At 36.3% G+C, this 20,192-nt stretch overlaps 1 protein-coding gene across 5 annotated transcripts in view; it reads left to right on the top strand.

Moving 5' to 3' along the window:
- The window catches only part of IPO11 (importin 11), a 202,537-nt gene that overhangs the window by 92,913 nt on the left and 89,432 nt on the right, over positions 1-20,192 (top strand). For all 5 annotated transcript variants that reach the window (XM_025270486.2, XM_044932629.1, XM_025270489.2 and 2 more), the window contains exons 21-24: positions 6,069-6,184; positions 12,618-12,694; positions 16,417-16,496; positions 16,919-16,999. In XM_025270486.2, the coding sequence (XP_025126271.1) occupies positions 6,069-6,184; positions 12,618-12,694; positions 16,417-16,496; positions 16,919-16,999 (354 nt within the window). The remainder of the gene's footprint in view (positions 1-6,068; positions 6,185-12,617; positions 12,695-16,416; positions 16,497-16,918; positions 17,000-20,192) is intronic.

Below are 20,192 nucleotides of genomic sequence, written 5' to 3'. Positions count from 1 at the left end.
TGTCCACCTGTTATCTAAGCATTCTCTTAGTATGTTCCCACACATCAGGTACTTTATTACTTTCATCATCTTGGAATCTGGAAAATTGATAGGAGCTTTAGTATGCATTGGTTTTTACTCTGTGCTTGTTCATGGCTGTTATAACTGGATCCCCTTTCAGTGTCATCAGAAGGGTTCTTCTTGCCTATCCTTTCTGTAGGATGCCTGTTTTCTGTACCTGTCTTCTTCCTTGTTATGACTTCCTCTTTCTGCTGGAGCCCACGAATGTCTGTGGCATTCTGCAAAAGGTACTTGGGGGATAAATTTTGTCAAGATTTTGCATGTGTGAAAATGCCTTAAAGTTTTCATGTTGACTAGTAGTTTGGCTGGGTGTAAAATTCTAAATTTACCCCTTGAGAGGCATTTTTAGTGTGTCTTCTAGCTTCTGGAGTTGCTCTTAGGAATCCTTAGCCATTTTAATTCTTGTTTTCTTGAATATGTCATCTCTTCTTTCCCTTTGGCAACTTACATGATCTCTGTGTTTCTATTTTCAATTTCATGATGATGTGGGTATATTTTCATTCCACTGTTCTGGACACTTGATGTATATTGCAAACTGGAAACTCATGTTCTTGGGTTCTAGATAACTCCATCACATTCTGTTGATTATTTCCACACTTTTGTGTTTTTCTTTTGTCTCTTTCTGAACTTCTTGTTGCTTAGATGATAGATGAATGACCCAGCCCTATATTTTTCTTCCTGTTTGTTTCTGCTTTTCCTTCTCTGCCGGGGTCCAGCCCCAGCAGGATCCAGGGGAACTCTCAGGATGAATGATGTCGGCGAGAGAGACACGGGTCTTATAATGGACTGGAGAGAGATGACACGGGTCTTATAATGGACTGGGACCTGGTGGTCCGGGGTCAAAAATAAAAATAAAAAATAAAGAGAAAGAATAAGGGAGAGAGAAAGAGGCTGATATTCCTTGGTTTACACAGAAAGCCAATAAAGTCCCTGACACGGGACTTGCTCTGTTCATGGAGGCCTCAGGCACCCTCTCGGTGGGGTGAAGATGCAGAGTGCCTTCTCAATTGGGTGGAGACGCAGAGCACCTCCTCAATCAGGTCTTAGAGGCCTGGCAAAAGAGTGAACTCAGAGGGCCTCTGTGCTCCAGGGAGTCAGCCTGAAAAAGAAAAGAGAGAGACAGAGAGAAAGAGAAAGAAAGACACGGAGACCAGAGCTCTGGTGAAGTGGGATCTGCAGCTTTATTTTCAAAAGGAACTTTTATACTCTGAGTTACACATTTCTCAAAGTAAAAGATTCAGAGTCAGCTCAACATTCCATGAATTTTACCTTTATTGAAGCCAGGATATTTTCTGTATACCTTTTCATAAACAAAGGTCTTATGTTATGTCTGGCTCTGTGGCCTGTTAACATTTCATGACTCTCTTCTGATAAAGGTTGATCAGCCAGAAACCTTGTTTTCCCTTGAAGTGTTTTTCTTTATTTCTCCCAGCCTCAGAAAGTACTAAATAAAGTTACAGTCTCACGGAGCAAAGGTGCAGTGGGTCACAACAAAGAAAGAACTTATTAGCTCAAAGGTCTGATGTGGTTAATACCAAGGCTACTACTTGTTTTTCTTACATTCCAACTACATTAACTAATGCACTCCCAGGTGCACAATGGATAAGGGATATGGGAGCTTGGCAGCAAGCATTGGCCCAGTAATGAAGCCTTTACCAGTACTGTTCTAATAATTTTTCATCCCTCAAAGGGCTCTGTGCTCATTAGGACTTTTAGAATGCTTAGGCTTCCTGTGCCTTTCATGGTTGGGGAGTTGTGAGCAATTATGTGCATTAGTTGCAAGAATATGGATAAACCTGCCAAGCAAGCTAAAAACTAGAGTCCTGAGTTGATTTTTTTTTCAGAGAAAGGTGGTCGGGGATAGCCCCCTGTTAATGTCAGAAGAGTTGGTAAAAGACATAATATAGTAAACAGTAGACAGACAGACTTTGGTTCTGGAGTAGATGCTTGGGCAGGTCCAGGGAGTCCCTTGAGTCCTGATCCGCCTTGCCTGTCAGGTCTCTTCTGCATGACCTTGTCATGGGTGGGATCTCTTGTGCTGGCTCCCGGCATGTCTCTTTGTCCTTTTGCTCTACTTTCTGGGGAATTTTTTGAGCTTTATCTTTCAGTCTTTCTATTGAGTTTTTCTTCCCTGCTGTAATATTGTTAATGTCTATGAGTACTGTTTTTTAAATTAAAATTTTATTTATTTATTTTTAATTGAAGTATAGTTGATTTATAGTATTAATTTCAGGTGTACAACATAGTCAATTCAATATTTATATAGGTTATACTCCATTTGAAGTTATTACAAAATAATGGCTATATTTCTCTGTGCTGTGTCATGTATTCCTTGTTGATTACTTTATACCTGTTAGTTTGTGACTCTTAATCCCATAACCCTATTTGTCCTTCCCCACTCGAGGAGTTCTTTTTTGTATTGTTGAATAATCATTTTATATTTGTATACAGATAAGGTCCTTTGTATTGTTGAAAAATCATTTCATTTTTGTTTTCATGAATACAGTGCTTTATTCTAATAAGGATATTAACATTTTTCTAAGCTTTTATCTCTATATGTGGTCTCTTTTTCCTTCACTAATGTCTGTTGATGTGATTGGTTGCCTGCTTTTTTTTTCTTTTTCTTGTGAAACTTTGAAGCATGCACAAAAGAAGGAAGAACAGTATAATGAATCCTTAGGTAACCATTTCCCAACTTCAAGAGCTGTATCAATATTTTGTCTGTATAACTTTTATATTTTAGAGTGGGCACTAAAAAGTTAATCAAAAGGATTGAATATATATAGGAAACTTGCTGATTGTGGGTTTTTTCTTTAAAATAGTCTAGTTGGAAGCTTTTTTTTTGTATGGGGCAAATGTTTTGGTTCTGTGATTCTGAGATCTTTCCTTAGTGAAAGATCCATCAGTCTTTTGCCCATTATATTATATCTCTGTTTTATGTAGTATCCCTAGTCTTGATTACCTGATTGTCTCCTTGTCTTCAGATGCTTTGTTTTGCCTTAGGAGAATAAAGGGCTGATTAAAGAGGGCCAGTTGTTTGACTATGTACAAGGATGAGCTCTTGTCATCAAATGTCTTTTAAAATACCTTCTACAGGTCCTATTACTTTTAATACTTCCCTTCAGCTTCCCTTTCCAGAATACCTTGTGCTGTCAGTTCCCAAGTCTTTTGGAGTTTCTGTAGTATAAATCAGGTGGTTTCTTGCCCTTTTTCACTGCTGGCTTTGAGCTTTGGTTTTCTGAGTCTGCTAAATCAGTCTTTCTTTCCTGCTTCCAAAAATAAGTTGCTTTTATCTGTTCTTAAAGCTGTCTTTGTACTTAGAGTTCTAGGTCTTTAAAAATACATACTCATATATCCTTTTAGTGGATCTTGGGAGAGCACAGTAGTAAATGCACGTGTTAAATCCATCCGCTTTCTCCAGATGCTAACATAGTGATTTCTTATAGAGTCATTTTGTATAGCTGCAGCACTGAGTATCACAGTTGGGTGTAAGGGCCAGTTCTTGTTGTTGCTTAGTTGCTAAGTTATGTCTGATTCTTGCAACTCCATAGACTGTAGCCTGCCAGGCTCCTCTGTTCTTGGGATTTCCCAGGCAAGAATACTGGAGTGGATTGCCACTTGCTTCTCCAGAGGATCTTTCTGACCCAGGGATCAAACCCAAGTCTCCTGCATTGGCAGGAGGATTCTTCACCACTGAGCCACCAGGGAATCCTGGGGCCTGGTTAGGAAAGCATAAAGAATGTGTCTTGAAGTTCAGAGGAAGGTGTGTTATCATTTGTATTTTAGAAAGGTAATCAGTGCACCTGTGGGGACACTGGTTTGGAATGGAGTAAAACTAAGGTCAAAGAAATAGTTGGGAAGCTCTTCTGTTAACCGTGAAAGAGATGATGATGTGAAGTAAAGCCATGGAAAGAAGGGGGAACATTTGAGATAAATTAAGGATTGCTTAGATTTGGGGTGAGGAGGAAGAAGCACAGAAGGTAGTTGTGGTATGATTTTTTGCTCCGTAGACAGTGGTTCATGTCAACTTGAGTTAGGAAATGCAGGAACAGAAGCTATTTTTTAGGAAGATAGTGGATTGGTTCAGTGATTTACTTGAGAGTTTGAGATGCCTTCTGGTTGATGATTTCCTGTGTCATAAGGAGTGTCTGGAGTTCAAAGGTTTGGGTTGGAGATAATAGATTTGGACATTATCAGCAAGTACAATGGCAACACTCCATACTCTTGCCTGGACAATCCCAGGGACGGCGGAGCCTGGTGGGCTGCCGTCTTTGGGGTCGCACAGAGTCGGACACAACTGAAGTGACTTAGCAGCAGTAGCAGCAAGTACAAATCACATGAGAAAGAGCCAAAGACAGTACCCTGAGAAATACCACTTTTTAGAGAGTGTTGTTCTTTTCTCCCTGCTTAACTGTAACTATAATTGTAATTGTTTCACAGAATTGTAGACATTGTTTTATAGTTACAGTTGTGGATTGAAAGTGTTCAAATTTACTTAAAGCTGCATATCTGACACATTCTGGCACATTCTTCAACCCACTAGATTACAGAGCTAAATTTCTTGAAGCTTTAACTGAGAGAGTCTTTTATGTTTAGCAGTTACTTTAGTTTTGCTAATGCTAGCATTTTGTGCTCATTAAAATGTGCACTAAGTAAGTAGATTCTAACATTCCTAGGAAATATTAAGTCTATTGATATTAAAAAATGAACTTGATTAGTTTTCCTTAATTTTTTCCTTTTTGCGTTCTGTTAAGAATTGAGCTGTGGAGAGTGAAATTTAACTGAATTTTAAGGCCCAGTTTACTACTTTATTAAATGTGACATTTTTATAAATCTCTTCTTTGGAAAAATCTTTAATAAAGCCTATCAACCCTTGCATAATTGTAGAAAGGCCCAAACTTAATGTATTTAAGAATAAACTTAGTGTATTTCCACTGAAGTATCTCTATCCTGCTGATAAAATTTTGACTTTAAATATATGTGTGTGTCTTTGAAAGAGGCATTTGTATACATTTTGTTGCTTTGTAATTATATATTATATTGACATCTGAATTATTTTCTAAGTGAGGAGATGTTTGGTAGTTTGCTTGGTTTCCTTTCTTTGCTTATTAGATTGTAGAGATTATGAGTTAGAAATTGATTTTCTATCCTCTTATGTTCCTTTCAAAGTGCTTAGATTTAGTGTGATGCACTGAGTCAACCTCCATAAGACAGTAATTAGTCAAACTAGAATTTTAAATTAAAATCTCCCTCTTCTTCCTCCATCTTTGTTTTCTTATTAAAAATTTGGCATAAATTCTTCATTAAAAAATGCACACATTAAAAAAAAAAACTCCTTTTACCCCTCCCAACATCCTTTTCCAACATCCATATTTAACTAGTGTCAACCGTTTTTTCTGTTTGCTCCCAAGAAACTTTTTTATGTGTATATCTTCATATCGGATATATAGCTATTAAAAAACTTTTTTGGCTTGTGAAATTGTTATACACCCTTCTTTTTAATCCCAATTTGTCATTATTTTTGAAATTGTTTTCATTCCATGCCTAATCCTTTTTCATGGCTACTGAGTGTTCTAGAATATGAAGGTATTATAATGTAGTTATCTTAACTGATGAACATTTAGATTAGGTTCTTTTTGACTGAGTTATTTAGTTGGGATAATTTGTAGAATTTAGCACATGACTGTTTACACATCTTCAGTCATCACGGAAGGGAATATAAATACGTATATGAGAAATCTCTTAAAATGAACGTATATTTGTAACCTTGATGTATATGGTTTTACTACCATTAGGCAATTGAATATTTTTTTTACTACTGATTTCCAATTGTAAACAGAACTAATTTTGTTTTAATAATGCTTATAATTAGAATCATCCTTTTAAAACCTGATTGATTGATTTTTTTATAAATTGGTTTTAGGGCTTTTTAATATGATAGGTGATTTTTTTGGTGGGAGGTGGGACTTTAGAGTATCTATGTTAAGTTTTATTTATACTTCCCATAGGGATTAGGAGCAGACAGCAAGAACCTGTACCCTTTCCTGCTCCCAGTTATTCAACTGAGTACAGATGTTTCCCAGCCTCCACATGTTTATCTTCTGGAAGATGGTTTAGAATTATGGTAAGAGGAAAAACTTGATACTGTGAATCTTATTTATTTATTTTCCTGGCCTTCCCTACTGATGCCAATAAAGCAGAGGTCATGTAACAGGGTTTAAAAGCTCAGCATTTAAAAACAGAAACATAAAGGCAGTTTCCCTGAACTGGGTAACATAATAACTCCCACTTTTCTTGGCATCTGTCGCTCATTGTAGGCTTATAATAGTAAAAGTTAGAGAGGAAGTTTTAATAAGAACTCAGCTGCATTTCATCTTTTGGAATTTGGAACGTGAAATGAGGGATCTTGACCAAAACTAAAAATTGACATAAAAACCTCCACACTGTTAAATGGAATGTTTTGGGGGTTATTGAATTATTTTCAACTTCTTACTGCTTTACCCAGTAAATACTCGGATAAAATACCTCAGCCCCAGATATTAATGCTACTTAGTCTTGACTTACTATTTTACTGAGTATAGTAGTATGTAGCGTTAAGCAGTGAAAAACAATTGAACCCTGTTTCTGTGGCATCTCAGCGCCACAAATTATGTAATGAATGAATTGCAGTTAAGTAAACACAGACTGAGCATTGACTAGAAATCTTTTTGCTTCATCTTACTGATGGCAGCAGTTTTCTTTGGGGCTAATCTACTTAAGATGTAAGATAACAATACAGGAAAGCTTTTAAAACTCCAATGTAAAAAACCTAGTATTGGAATTTAAAAAAGCAAGTCAAATGAAGTACACATGGAACAAAGTAAACATTTGCGGTGCCTCCCTCTGTCACTGCTCCCCCTCTCCTTCTCTTCCTTCCTTCAGTTTTCGTTGGATGTTTAGGAGTGAACAGTTTTTTGATTCTTAGAAATTGTTTTTGGTGCAAATGCTGAATGAATGGTCTGTAAACAACAGCAACAACAAATCAGAATACTAGATGAACAATTGTAAAACATAACTAGGTAGATACTAATTTGCAATTTGTGTTTCTCATATTTTCTAGGTTATATTGTTTGAATTTAAATGACTTCTGGATGGTTTGATTGTGAACTAGCATGTGTTGGAGCCTTTTATATTCGTTTATTTTTATTTGTACAGCGTGGGTTGCTCTAGATCAGAGGTTGGCAAACTTTTCCTGTAAAGGGGCAGATGGCAGGCTTCCTAGGCTTTGTCCTTTCTGTCCCAGAGATTCAGCTCTACTGCTACAGCGTCAGAGCAGTCGTAGACAATATGTATACAAATGGCTTCAGTTGTGCTCCAGTAAGACATTTATGAAAATAGGGTGTGGACTGGATTTGGCCCATGAGCTATCGTTTGCCAGCTTCTACTCTAGATTACAAATTAAAACAGTAATCTCTGGCAAATGGATTCTTTTCTGTAAACATATATATTATTTATCAGAAAATGAAAAATATTATAATAACGAGGTAGACTCATATGTTTATCAATGTAATTACAGATCTAGTATATTAATGTGTTAGTGAAAGGTGTACACATTTTTTAAGGATTACATAAACAGATAATAGGAATGCATTGCTCCACTAATGGTAATTCTTTTTTTCCTAGCCTTTCATTATATATAAACAAAATTAAATCATTAGTATGCATTTTAAAAGTTTATCAAATTTACTAATGCTGCTGCTGCTGCTGCTAAGTCACTTCAGTCATGTCTGACTGTGTGACCCCATAGACGTCAGCCACCAGGCTCCCCCATCCCTGGGATTCTCCAGGCAAGAACACTGGAGTGGGTTGCCATTTCCTTCTCCAATGCAGGAAAGTGAAAAGTGAAAGTGAAGTCGCTCAGTCGTGTCTGACTCTTCGCAACCCCATGGACTGCAGCCTACCAGGCTCCTCCATCCATGGGATTTTCCAGGCAAGAGTACTGGAGTGGGGTGCCATTGCCTTCTCCGTTACTAATGCTAAGATACTTTTAAGAATCAAAGTACACATTTCTTAATGTAATTTTCTTAGGGGGCTAGAACTCCTATTTGGAATCAGTATCCCAAACTCCTGTATTTGGAACACAGGTAGGCAGTCCCATGTATATACTGCAGCATTAGGTTTGCAATCATGTTCTGATGATTACATCTTTTCTTATCTGTGAAATGAGGAAAAATAATTTCTACCTCACTTGGTTGCGTGAGCATGAGATGCACATGATATATATGATTTATAAAGTCTGAGAATTGGTGAGGTTGCCTAGGAAGAAAAGGGCAGATAGAGAACATAGTGTTCTGGGCGGAATCCTGAAGAAAAAATTTTGAGGTTGCGTGAGAAGCTATCAGAGGAGGAAAACCAAGCCAAGAGAGAATATTTCTTAAAAGAGGGAATGGTTAGTTATGTCAAATGTTGCTGATTGTCAGAGTAAGAGTAGTCCATAGTAAGGAGTGAAGGGAGATGATAGGAGGGGTTTCAGTGGAGTTGTGAGAACAGGAGGAGGAAGAGAGTAGACTGAAGAATAAACTGGAGTTAAGTGCAGCCTATGAGCATTGGCAAGTTGTTTGAGAGCTTCGACTATGAAGAGGATGTTGAAGTTGGGCAACAGTTGGCCAGTGTAGGAATGAAGATCTGGAGGTATGATGAGGCTTGAGAGAGTGAGATAATTGAGGGAGGCAAGAAGGGATGGGATTCAGCGTGAATGGAGGGGTTGATTTTTTTTTTTTTCCCTCCTCTAGATAGCAGGGATAGTTCATCTATTTTAACTGGAGATAGAGAGAGAGATTTCTGTATTGTAGTAGAATAAGATGGGAGGATATTCCATCTCATAACTTCTGTTTTCTCAACAAAATATGAAGGATAGTCATCAACTGAGTGTTAGAGGCTGGAATGGGAGTATTTAACAAGATGAGAAAGATTTGTGGGGACAAAAGTATAAAACAGTTACCTTGGGGAATAGAAATTTGAACTGATAGGGAGGTGCAAGTTGTTATTTGTTATATGCAAAGTGAAATTCTTCAGCTTGATCATGTGATTTTTTTTTTTTCCCTCATGACTTCTTTGACCCAACATTGTTATTTTTTTGCTGATATTAAAGTAAATGATTTAGGCCTGGATTTATTGCATTGTAAATACAACATACCACTTGTACAAGTTTTTTAAACTTAATTTGAATTTTAATGACTTATTATAGTAATATGTGCACATAAATAGTAATGATAGTATCGAAGATGCAGACTTTCATGAATATCTGTGATATCTATTCTTTTTAACTTGTAGATTGTTTGTTCACATTATTTTGGTTTTTTATCCTGACACTGATCTATTAAAATATCCCATTCAGTTTTCTTCATGTGAGTGCCCCTTTTCATTTCTAGCATTTTTGAACTGTAAGTTAAACAAGATATTCACTGCACAAAATTTTGATACTTTTGTATAGTGCTATAAGATTTAAGAAATAAAATATATTTAAAAATTTTTGTGAAGTAACGTGATGTAATACATGTGTACAGTATTTAAATTCTTTTGCATTTAAATTTAATCTTATATTAATATTGTATGGTTTGTTTCATTTAGATTAAAAAAATTTTATTTTATTTTTGGCTTGCTGAATCTTGGTTGCTGCATGGGCTTTTTTCTAGTTGAGGTGAGTTGGGGCTGCTCTGTAGTTGGAGTAGGCGGGCTCCTCACTGAAGGTGGCTTCTCTTGTTGCGGAGCACAGGCTCTGGGGCACACAGGCTTCGGTAGTTGCAACTCCCAGGCTCCAGAGCACAGGCTCAATAGTTGTGGAGCAAGGGCTTAGTTGTTCCTTGGCATGGGGGAGTCTTCCCGGATCAGGGATCAAACCCATGTCTCCTGCATTGGCAGGCAGCCACCAGGGAAGCCCTGTTTTGTTTAGATTTGACTTAACTATCTATGTTCATCTTTTATATTTTAGCTTTTTTATTTGAAATTTAGTTATGTTCCTATACAGAGCAAATTTTTAAATTTTAGATTTTAACCTAACCAGGGATGCTTTACTTCAAAAGAATTTTTATAGTCATATGTTTATTTGTTGAATTGATATATCTTTTTACTTTATGCCCTCTCTTTTGTACATTTTTTGGAAGGTAAACATTAAGTTTTAATTTCTCTGTGCAAAGATATAGGTACATATATCTTTGTCTAATTATTTATCAAAGTAGTTAACTTTTCCTTTTCCTTGATGGTAAAGAATTTAGTGTTTTGACTTTTTCTTACTTCCTCTCCTTTCCAAGTCTTTATTTTTTAATATGAAATTATAAATCATGTAATTTTATTTTATCCCATGGACGGAGGAGCCTGGTGGGCTGCTGTCTATGGGGTCGCACAGAGTCGGACACAACTGAAGCGACTTTGCAGCAGTAGCAGCAGCAGCAGCGATTTTATTTTTAAGTAGTTTCAATTCTTCAAATCTTTTCCCTCTTTGGAATAGCATGGTTTATACTATGGAAACTACCATAGGAAGTGAGAGTGATGGTGACTTGAGTGGCATTTTACTAAAGTAATGATAGTGGAAGGGAAAGAACAAGCTTCAGACACTCTCTTTTTTGGATTTGTTGAGTAAGAGTGTTTTTAACCTCTTCTAGCATTTAGAATATGCCCTCCAATGTTTTTCTTAGTGAAACCTCAGGACTGGAGTGGAGTTTTTCTTTTGGTTTCATGGTTATTTTAAAGATGAATAGGATTTTTTTTTAACCTTACTTGAAATTTTATTCTTTAAAAATGAAATGAAATCCTGTTGTTGTTTTTTTTAAACTGGTTTTTTATTAACATATAGTTGATTTACAATGTTGTGTTAATATCTTCCATACACTAGAGTGACTCAGTTATACACATACATACAGTCTTTTTTATATTCTTTTCCATTATGGTTTATCCCAGGATGTTGAATATAGTTCCCTGTGCTATGCAGTAGGACCTGTTTATCCGTTCCATATGTTATAGCTTGCGTCTACTAACCCCAAATTCCCCAGTCCATTTCCCTCCTCTCTCCCTCCCGCTTGGGAAGCACAAGCCTGTTCTCTGTGTCTGAGTCTATTTCTGTTTGTAGATAGGTTTATTTGTACCATATTTTAGATTCCATGTGTAAATGATATCGTATGGTATTTGTCTTTCTCTTTAAAATCCTGTTACTATTGATCAAGGTAAGGTGTCCAAAGATATCATTCCTTGTGCTGTTGAGAAGTACTTCGTTTGGGGGAACCTGGTTTTCCCTGTGTAATCCCCCTGCCTAGATTACCTGATTTTGTCATTTAACATTTGTGAAGTATTTTGTAGACACAAAATAATATGGGGGTCGTGTTGTTTATAATTATTTATAACTTACATAAAATGAAAACTCATTTTCCATACTCTGGGTAAGAAATAGAACAGTGAGACTATCTGTGAAGCCCATGTTATGGCAAGTTTGTTCTATGCTGGGATAACCCACTGTACCAATTTTTTTGTTTTCATTTCTTGATTTTCTTTCTTGTGTTTTTATATTTTTAAAATCACATACATGTGTGTATCTCTAAACAGTATATTTTAACTTTTTATGAATTGTATCATGTATGTTCTAACTTGGTTCTTTTGCTTCCTGTTTTGAGATTGATCCGTAGAGATGAGCCTAATGGTGTGACTGTAACGATTCACTTACTCATTTGCCACTTTGTTTGATGTTCAAATAATGCAACTCTGAACATTCTTGTGCATGACTCCTAGAGCAAATGTATAAGACTGTATGCCCTAGTATACATTTCCGCCTAGGAACAGTTCCAGGTCATAGCTATAGACACATATGCATATTCAGTATTACTGGACAGCGGCGGTTTCCCTAAGTGATTGTATCAACTTGCGTTGCTGTCAGCAGTGTGCAAGTTACTGTTTTATCGCTTGGACAGTACATGGTATGTCACACTTAATATTTTGCTGATTGATGGGGTAAAATTGTACCTTGTTTTGGTTATAATTTATATTTTCTTAATTACTAGTTAGATATCTTTATATATTTTATAGTCGGGTTTATTGTCAACCATTGTATCTTGTGTGAAATATTTGTTCATGTGTTCTGTCCATTTTTCTCTTGACTTTTTAAAAAAATAACATTCCCTTGTTAAGCATATCTATTGAAAACAATCTTCTCCCAGTATATAACTTTTATGTTTTAACATTTTTTAAGACAGCTTTTGGTACATAATAGTTGTTAACTTTAGTGTAGTTATTAGTCTTTTTCTAGACTTTTTCTAATCTAATGCCATAAACATCTTCTGAGCTCTTGTAAAACCTGACTTTTCTCATATAAATCCTGGAATGAATTTCTGTATTTTGTATGGAGGAGAGGTTTGGTGTCTCACCGCAAAAGACTGAGTAGTCCCTTTTTAAAAAAAAAATAATTTTCTGTATTGTCTATTTTGCTTTCTTCCTTTAAATGGGACAGGTTTTGAAATACTTCAGTTGTATTGTTAATAGTTTTAAAGGCTGTGGAAGGTGATTTAATCACCTTTCTTTCCCCCGCTTCCTAGGTTAGTGACTTTGGAAAACAGCCCGTGTATTACACCAGAGTTGCTTCGTATATTCCAGAATATGTCACCACTTCTAGGTAAGTTTTAAAGCGTAAAATTACTACTGTTCTACAGGCAGCTGCAAGTTATACCTTCCATTTGTAATAAACCCTTGATTTTAAGAAATAAGTTGGGTAGTATTTTAATAGTTTCTGAATTTTTTTCCTACAGTATAACTTTTTAGAACTATTTCTGTGTATTAAAGACCAAACACTAAATTTACTTAATTGAAAAAGTCGTTTCATGCTATCAGTTGTTCATAAATGAGCTCTATACATACTTCTGATTTAGCTAAGGAACCACCAAAATAAAGATTATTAAATATTAGAAAAGAACTTATTGTTTGTTGAGGTATTATTTATGTATGGGCTTGAAATAAGGAAGCTTAATTTTCTTTTTTAAAAGTCCTTTATTCATTCAGGTCAGGGTTAGTTGTGGGTCTTAGATGCACACGCAGGGTCTCCACGGTGTGATTTTCTTCACGTCTTGTGGGATCTTTTGTTGTGGCGCATGGCCTCTCTAGTTGTGGCCCATAGGCTTAGTTGCTCTGAGGCCTGTGGGATCTTAGTTCCCTGACCAGGGACTGAACTCTTTGCCTCTGCATTGCAAGGTGGATTCTTAACCACTGGGCCGCCAGGGAAGTCCCTGGAAGCTTAATGTTTTGAAGCAACACTTTTGACATGTGACATCAGAGAACTAGACACTGTGCTAGGGTTAGGCTCTTTAGTCTCTGTTAGCTACCATGGATGATAGGTAGTTTGATTCCTTTCTGAACGTGAACATGTATTCTGATGATACTTGACCATAGAAAGCCAATGCTTGTCTGCTACATATCGGCTACCATTCACAAGTATGTGATACCTTAAATTTACAAAAAATACTGTCTATAGAAGTTATTTTGTGTGTAATTTTTACCAGTGCAGATTCACATTTAACTCATATAGACTATTTAAGAGTTGTATATAGTGCTATTTACTGGCCTTTTGATTCTTTTTCAGTCTGCAAACTACTGCTATTTAAAAGCATTGTTTATTTACAAAATGTAAAAATTGTTTATGTTTATTCCAATCAGAGTTCCCAATCTTTAATACTTACCCACGAAGCATCTTTTAACTCCTTTCTTTTGAGGAATATACTGCATTGTAAGACATTTAATAGCATCCTCACAACCCACTGGATGCTAGTTTTCACAGCCAGAGTTTCCAGACATGGCCACATGTCCCCTAGAGGGCAAATTGCCCATGGTTGAGAACATTTGAATTAAATTATTCACAGTCTGAAAGTAAATGCAGGTCTATTACATGGTCATCTCCTCTTGATACTTGGACCAGACAATAACTTTTTTTTTCTATCAGAGTTTTACTAGGAACTCATAGATAACAATGAACAGTGTTCAATATACTTTAAGATAAATTTATTAATTTTAGGGGTTTTTTTTTACTATTACTATGTAGTATTTGTTTAAGATAGCATTCCTTAGTATAAGCTGTACTTGGCATGATGGAGGCATGGAAAACAGTATAAAGTGACCTAATTGCTATTTGCTTGTATACATTAATCTAGAAGTAGCTTTTAAAATATCTGTGAGAAGAGATGGGAACTGTGGTTTTCAAAATCAAATCTTTTTAAAATATTGTTTTCTTCTTCATAGACCTTGGTAAAATTTTAGATGGCAGTGATTTAGAAATTATATTTGGTGACATACCCAGAATGTAATCATTCTGATTTCTTACTAAAGTGTAGACCCTTCTGCCATATTTATCATGGTGGTTGCCAAGTAGTTTTCTGTTCATTGTTTGTCTGTTAAACAATGTGTCCAAGTTCAGACTTGACTGGACTTGCTCCTTAAGGAGAAAAGGACAGTGTGAAGTTTTCATAAGGATGACTTTATCCAATATAATTGTCTATTCTTTTATCCTGAGATTTTGTCTTCTGTTGTGAAACGGCTTCCCTGGTGGCTCAGATAGTAAAGAATCTGGCTGCAATGCAGGAGACCCGGGTTCGATTGCTGGGCCCGTAGATCCCTGGAAAAGGCATTGGCAAACTACTCCAGTGTTCTTGCCCATGGACTGAGGAGCCTGGCAGGCTATAGCCCATGGGCTTGCAAAGAGCCCACGACTGAGATACTAACACTTTCGTATATTTAGGTGACAGCCTTTGTTATTTCTGTCTTTGATTAGCATGGTAACGAGTTGGTTAGTCTCTGTCCCCTCTACATTCTCATTTTAACTGATATGTTAAATCCTAGAATATACAAAATAATTCCTTTGAAACATTTTGAATTTGGGTTATGTTTTTCATCTACTGGTGAAAATATATGGGTGGGTTCAGTTCAGTTAGTTTGTCATGTCCAACTCTTTGCAACCCCATGGGCTGTAGCACACTAGGCTTCCCTGTCTATCACCGACTCCCAGAGCTTGCTTAAACTCATGTCAGTGATGCCATCCAACCATCTCATCCTCTGTTGTCCCCTTCTTCTCCTGCCTTCAATCTTTCCCAGCATCAGGATCTTTCCCAATGAGTCAGTTCTTAACAGACAAACCAAGTATTGTAGTTTCAGCTTTAGCACCAGTCCTTCCAGTGTATATTCAGGACTGATTTCCTTTAAGATTGACTGGTTGGATCTCCTTGCAGTCCAAGGGACTCTCAAGAGTCTTCTCCAACACCACAGTTCAAAAGCATCAATTCTTTGGCATTCAGCTTTCTTTATAATCCAACTCTTAACATCTATACATGAGTACTGGAAAAACCATAGCTTTGACTAGATGGATCTTTGTTGGCAAAGATACATCTCTGCCTTTTAATATGTTCTCTAGGTTGGTCATAGCTTTTCTTCCAAGGAGCAACCGTCTTTTATGGGTCATTCTCATCTAAATAGAATATCTTCTCACTTTGCTAGGATATGAGTTAGATAAGAACCCAGAGCCTACACTTTTGCCAGGAAACATTTTTTAGTCTGTCCTATTGGAAGTGCATATGATTTCTAAAATAGTAGCAATACAAAATGAAAAGTTTTAGATATAGATGATACTTTCTAATCATGTTTTGATTTGTATAATTAATACATATAATCTATATTCTGTTCCAGCATTATTGTTTGTGATAAGACATGTAAAATAGCACTGCATATACATTTGATCATACTCAATTTTAACAAAATGGTTTTTTGCTTTGCACTTTGAAAGGAATACCTAAAAGCAATATTATTTTCCTATACTATTCTGGTAATAATACTTTAAGAACATTTTCTATGTGTAGGTTTTTCACGGGGGAGTGGATTTGAATAACAAAGCCCAAGAATTGGGAATTATAATTTTCAAAGTATAACAGGCACTCTTTTAAGTAGGGTTACATGTTCAATGCCAGCACAGTAGACACTCAGTAAATGCTTACTGAATGAACCCATTTAAGCAGATGTCAGAATATGATGGTAAAATGATTCAGTTGCATGCAGTTTGTCATGCTGGTACTAGAAATTTAATTTGAAATGAAAGGTTGGATTATGTAGTTATTTTCTGAAAGGAAAGAAAAGGGAGCTTAGTATTTTCTAAGTTGTTTTAAGTAATGGGAGGTATATGGAAAGCTTTAAGTTACAGGTTAATGCCAGTTTTTAGATAGATATTGATGTACTAGCAGTCAGAATAGCATTCAGAAAAGATTTATAAAGAAGGGCATGTAGCTTAGCTTTAAATGAATCGCTTCATTTAAACTGATTTGGAACAATTAATTAATTTGTTCTTTATTATTATTATTTTGGCAGAACTAAGTTCAGAAAGTGTCAGAACCTGCTTTAAGATCATCAATGGTTATATCTTTTTATCATCAACTGAATTTTTACAGGTATGTTGTAGCTTTTGCATTGTTAGAATTTATATAGTTATTATTTGATTGTTTCCTCTTTGAAATCAGAAATCTTATTTTGAAGCTTTTTCAAAGTTTAAAAGATTGATTTATTACTTTGGTTGGGGGATCGTCATAAGCACTGCCCACTGCAAATGTGATGCAGTTCCATGAATTACATTATTTAACACAAAATATGCTCTACATATAAATATATCCTTACATTGCTACAAGAATCAGAATAGGAGTAAACTGTATTTTTATTTCTTAAACTTTTCCTACAGAGTTTTAATTGAAATTTTATATACTGAGAACTTTAGTATCTAATATTCAAATAGATTGAGTCCCAAATTCAATATTATGCCTTTTTTGATATTGCAGATATATTCATATGTATAATTTGACTTTTCATTGCATTTCAGACCTATGCAGTAGGTCTATGTCAGTCCTTTTGTGAACTACTAAAGGAAATTACTACAGATGGTCAAGTTCAAGTGCTGAAGGTACTGTCATCTTTCTAATGAATATTGTTGTAAGTTTTCCATCTGTATTTTGTGAGATTGGACCTTCAGTTGGGTTTGGATGATTGACAAGAAAGGGAAGAGTAATTCTGGACAGAGTATTTTCTTTTAGCAGTATTAAATTGGTGTTAATACTTCTGGACTAGAGATCGGAAATCTGATTGTGCATATAAGTCACCTGAAGATGTTGTTAAAATGCACATTTCACATTTCTAACAAAGTGTCTGCTGATGAGTCCCCAGAGTCTCCCCCGTCCCTATCCTGAGACTTCACCTTGTTTAATAAGGGTTTAAAAACTTATAAATTACCCAAAGGGTGGTGACGTCTGATAATTCTCACCTGTCCCGTTTGTTCACCTGCTTTTGGGACACAGTATCCCACTATAATTTGGCACTTTTAATTTGGATTGTCTATTGAATTTAGAGTACCAAGTTTGTATGAATTGTGTATAACAAAGAACCAGTGTTGCATCATTACATTGTATACCTGAAGCCAATATAGTGTAATATGTCAGTTATATCCTCATTTTAAAAAAAAACCTGATTGGCTATGAGTTTATTTTTATGCATTATATCTTTATGGAATCACTATATCTCTATATATTGTATATAGTTGTGTATAATTAAGAACAGGCTCGAGTTATCTATACATCTACATATTAAAGATATAAATTGTATCAAATGTATATACTTAGATATAAATATTTTAAATATATGTTAATATATCTTTACATGTATATATGTGGTTCATATACACTTACTTTGTATGGAACTTTCTGAGAAGGTGTACTTGTTAAAAGCATCTATTTTTTGTTTCTAATTTCTTAGCTATGTTTTAAGTCAGATATGAGAGCTGATTAGGTGAAGTGTTATTATAACATAGCCAAGTAGCATTTTTTGTGTGTGAAAGTCCTGGCTTTAGATCCTAAAAGCTATTTGATTTCCTCCTAGTGAAATGAAAATGTGCTTTCCCAAAAAGGTTCGTTGTTAGAAATGCATTAACCGCAGTAATCAAAGCAGCAATCCATAGTATATTTCGGGAAACTAAGTGGGTATTAGTTTGTATAGATAGTAAAGTCTTCTTTCATATTAACCAACCACTGGAGCATATTCAAGCATCACACTGTTTAATGTTCTGTTCTTCAGACATTTATTATACACTTAAATGCTCGTATAACGCTGCAGATATCTGTGTTAATATGCATGTTAATTTGATTTTCAAATGGCTGCATTTACTATCGTTGCTGACTATTCAGTTTCACCATGTGGGTCAGTCCAGTTCAGTCACTCAGTCATGTCTGACACTTTGCGACCCCATGGACTGCAGCATGCCAGGCCTCCCTGTCCATCACTAACTCCTGGAGCTTACTCAAACTTGGGTCCATCGAATCGGTGATGCCATCCAGCCATCTCATCCTCTGCCGTCCCCTTCTCCTCCAGCCTTAAATCTTTCCCAGCATCAGGGTCTTTCCCAATGAGTCAGTTCTTCTCATCAGGTGGCCAGAATATTGGAGTTTCAGCTTCAGCATCAGTCCTTCCAATGAACACCCAGGACTAATCTCCTTTAGGATGAACTGGTTGGATCTCCTTGCAGTCCCAGGGACTCTCAAGAGTCTTCTCCAACACCACAGTTCAAAAGCATCAATTCTTCAGCGCTCAGCTTTCTTCACAGTCCAACTCTCACATCCATACACGACTACTGGAAAAACCATAGCCTTGACTAGACAAACCTTTGTTGGCAAAGTAATATCTCTGCTTTTTAATATGATGTCTAGATTGGTCATAACTTTCCTTCCAAGGAGCAAGCGTCTTTTTATTTCATGTTTGCAATCACCATCTGCAGTGATTTTGGAGCCCAAAAATAATGTCTGACACTGTTTCCACTGTTTCCCCATCTATTTCCCATGAAGTGATGAGACCAGATGCCATGATCTTTGTTTTCTGAATGTTGAGCTGTAAGCCAACTTTTTCACTGTCCTCTTTCACTTTCATCAAGAGGCTTTTTAGTTCCTCTTCACTTTCTGCCATAAGGGTGGTGTCATCTGCATATCTGAGGTTATTGATATTTCTCCCAGCAATCTTGACTCCAGTTTGTGCTTCATCCAGCCCAGCGTTTTTCATGACGTACTCTGCATAGAAGTTAAATAAGCAGGGTGACAATATACAGCCTTGACGTACTCCTTTCTGGATTTGGAACCAGTCTATTGTTCCATGTCCAGTTCTAACTGTTGCTTCTTGACCTGCATATAGGTTTCTCAGGAGGCAGGTCAGGTGGTCTGGTATTCCCATCTCTTTCAGAATTTTACACAGTTTGTTGTGATCCACAGAGTCAAAGGCATTGGCGTAGTCAATAAAGCAGAAATAGATGTTTTTCTGGAACTCTCTTGCTTTTTTGATGATCCAGTGGATGTTGGCAATTTGATCTCTGGTTCCTCTGCTTTTTCTAAATCCAGCTTGAACATCTAGAAGTTCAGAGTTTATGTACTGTTGAAGCCTGGCTTGGAGAATTTTGAGCATTAATTTGTCAGCATGTGAGATGAGTGCAGTAGTTTGAGCATACTTTGTCATTGTCTTTCATTGGTATTGGAATGAAAACTGACCTTTTCCAGTCCTGTGGCACTGCTGAGTTTTCCGAATTTGCTGACATATTGAGTGCAGCACTTTCACAGCATCATCTTTTATGATTTGAAATAGCTCAACTGGAATTCCATCACTTCCACTAGCTTTGTTCTTAGTGATGCTGCTTCCTAAGAGCCACTTGACTTTGCATTCCAGAATGTCTGGCTCTAGGTGAGTGATCACACCATCGTGATTATCTGGATCATGAAGATCTTTTTTGTATAGTTGATCTGTGTATTCTTGCTACCTCTTCTTAATATCTTCTGCTTCTGTTAGGTTCATACCATTTCTGTCCTTTATTGTGCCCGTCTTTGCATGAAAAGTTCCCTTGGTATCTCTGATTTTCTTGAAGAGATCTCTAGTCTTTCCCATTCTATTGTTTTCCTCTATTTCTTTTCACTGATCACTGAGGAAGGCATTCTTATCACTCTTTGCTATTCTTTGGAACTCTGCTTTCAAATGGGTATATATTTCCTTTTCTCCATTGCCTTTCACTTCTCTTCTTTTCACAGCTATTTGTAAGGCCTCCTCAGACAACCATTTGGTCTTTTTCTTGG

Source organism: Bubalus bubalis, chromosome 19, assembly GCF_019923935.1.
Source record: "Bubalus bubalis isolate 160015118507 breed Murrah chromosome 19, NDDB_SH_1, whole genome shotgun sequence".
Lineage (NCBI taxonomy): Eukaryota > Metazoa > Chordata > Mammalia > Artiodactyla > Bovidae > Bubalus > Bubalus bubalis.
Note: the sequence above shows the minus strand (reverse complement) of the source record. Positions and strands in the feature narration are given on the sequence as shown.